The following is a 2782-nucleotide window of genomic DNA, read 5'->3' as shown; positions in this document are numbered from 1 at the left end:
CAGCTCAGACACCCAGGTCTTACAACATAGACCTGTCCTCAGGAACTCTCTGAAGGAACCGATCTCACATCTGGATCATTCCAGAGACTGCCTGAGAGACAAGGATGGGCCAGACCCTATGACCACATAACAGACTGAATTTGTAGTCTGGGTAGAATGCTGTGATTTTGTTCACAGGGCAAAATAAACTTACTTTCGAGACTCATTTTAACAATCGGGACCACGTGAACATGACGGCACATGCACAATGTTAACGCCGTATAATAATAATAGTGCCCAGCACTATATATTATCAATAATTTTCTATGATTTTTTAAGTTATCATGTAATATTCGTGAAGCATTTAGGTAACCAGTAGACCTGCAACGATGAATTAATACATTTTAGAGAGGTTTTTTTTGTTTGTTTTTTATAACAATTAATACAAGCTTTGTGATTTTAGCCTCTTAAATGTGAATATTGTCTGGATCTTTGCTCCATTTGACAAAATACATCATTAAAACTAGGGCTGCTATGGCCAAAGATGCCAGGGCTATTTTTTGGTCCCAGTCCAGCCCTGCATGTGAAGTTGGAACACAGTTAATAGTGCAGAATGACTAATGTAACCCTTTAACTTGGCTGTGTGAATAATATAAACATTTAATCACATCCATAATCCTCCCCCCACCTGCTGTCGAACATCAGGCGCATGCCCTCAGTACCCACTGAGTAGGGGACAAAGTGGGAATGAAATCTAGGCAAACACAGGTGGGGCTACCCTGGAAACCATAGACAAACCCACTTGGGACCCATATTGTCAGCTTGAATAAAAAAAAATAAAAAATAAAAAATAAAAACATGCAACGAAGCAAGACTATGTGATCTAAGAGGAAAGTAAAATAAAAACCAAATAGGGTAAATACTGAATCATCAGGAAATAAAGATTAAAGCATTAAAGGATAAAAGTTGAATGACGTTGAAGTTTGAACAGTGATGAAGAACTGTTGAGGGCAGCACTACAGCTCTTAGTAACAGCCTGCCAAGAAGTATTCATATTTACATGCGTAATTATTATTATCAAGATTATTTCGATGTACTTTTATTAGAAGAACACCAAAGACAATTCTGCAAGACTTGCCTCTCAGCTCTCTACTTTTGCACACTGAGCATTGCCTTGACTCCAAGATGGCAAAAGCACGTCTTGCTTACCTCCTGCTTCTCCTCACCACTCACTGCTTCTTCAGTTTGTTAGCGGTGGAGCTGAGGACAGACAGTCCCTCACTATGGACTAATGAGTGTGAAGAAATTGAGTTATCATGCGAGATTCACTCCACCTCTACACTCAATCCCAGAGTGGAATGGAAAAAGATGACAACGGTTGGAACAAGTCTTGTGTACTCTGATGGGAAGGTTGTAGGTGACCTGAAGAACAGAGCAAGATTGAGAGAACCTGCCTCGTTACTGATACTCAACGCCAAGAGGTCAGACACAGCAATATATCGCTGTGAGGTCACTGCTGTCAATGACCTGAAGACTTTGGCTGAGATTATGATCGGCCTTGTTGTAAGAGTGAAACCTAATATGCCAAAATGCTTTGTCCCCAAATTGGTGCAATCTGGAAAGCCAGCTGAGGATGAAGGCCTCCCAGACTCACAGACTCCCAGTACCACTGTCGACCCAAATACCAATCCAAATTTTTTCAACTCTTCATACACTCTCGACACACAAAATGGAACTCTGATATTCACTACGGTCAGGAAAGAAGATGCAGGAGAGTACTTTTGCCGAGCGAAAAACGATCCAGGACAAGCTGAGTGTCTACCCCAGAAGATGCAAGTGTATGGTCTGGATTTGTTTTGGATATTACTGGGAATGCTGTTAGTGGTCATAGTCATCCTGTGTATAACATTGGTCCTCTGCTATGTATACAACAAAGGCGAAAAACAGAGAGGAAACAATTATGAAGATCCAGCCAATGGAGATGAAATGGTCAGCTTAAGAACGGTAGATGAAGGGGATTTCCGAGAAATGAAGTCATTTGCGGTCTGAGGAGGGAGAGGACGATGAGGGGTTGGCCCTTGGCCCTACCGGGCTGTACCAATGAGTTTTCCACTCTGTGTTCACAGAGCTGAAGTTCTCACCAACACTTAACAATTATAGTTTTCAATACCAGTGAATGTGTCACTCCATCATTACTTGTTTGTGTCAACGATTAGCTTCAAAACTTGTCATTTGTACCAAGTTTATTTTCTGCTATTGAAATATTTTTGTTGGATTGTATTTTCTCATGCCTATAGATACATGTTTTGTAACTACTAACCAAATGTTGGATTATACAATGCAAATAAACATGAACTTGAGGAAAAACATGATTCCAGTGCCCGTCTTAGTATAAAGTTACAACACTGCTTCAGCACTGTAGCCAGGCTGACACAGAGCCACAGCTCCACTGAACCATCTATTCCTTTAACATTGAGCAGTGACCACTTTATTAACTTTTTTGTGAATAAAATAACATCAATTAGAGAAAACAATTATCATCTTCTCCATCATTGTGGCACTGACTCATGTTTTAGCACACAAGCTTTAGAAACACCAGGTGTACAGTTAAGAGTTTCTCCCCATAGATTTCCCTGAGTTAACATCACTAGTTGCATCATCTAAACCATCAACCTGTCAGATATTAAATCAAGTTAATCTATCCTTATTAACTGGATATGTGCCCCAAACTTTTAAAGTAGCAATGATTAAAACCCTCCTTAAAAAGTGACCCTTGACCAAGATGTTTTAGCTAATTACAGAC

At 40.1% G+C, this 2782-nt stretch overlaps 1 protein-coding gene across 1 annotated transcript; it reads left to right on the top strand.

Annotated features, from left to right (window-relative positions):
• Nucleotides 1-1146: 1146 nt before the first annotated feature.
• LOC310938797 (junctional adhesion molecule 3B-like) lies at nt 1147-2028 on the top strand (the record flags this gene model as incomplete). The annotated part of the gene is made up of 1 exon (XM_083903416.1): nt 1147-2028. The coding sequence occupies exon 1, from the start codon at nt 1165-1167 to the stop codon at nt 2026-2028; it is 864 nt and encodes a 287-aa protein (XP_083759542.1). The 5' UTR covers nt 1147-1164.
• Between the last annotated feature and the right edge of the window lie 754 nt (nt 2029-2782).

Source organism: Microchirus variegatus (genome assembly GCF_963457635.1).
Source record: "Microchirus variegatus genome assembly, chromosome: 17".
In the NCBI taxonomy this organism is placed as follows: Eukaryota; Metazoa; Chordata; class Actinopteri; order Pleuronectiformes; family Soleidae; genus Microchirus; species Microchirus variegatus.
The sequence above is the reverse complement of the archived record's forward strand: the minus strand, read 5'-3'. Positions and strand labels throughout refer to the sequence as shown.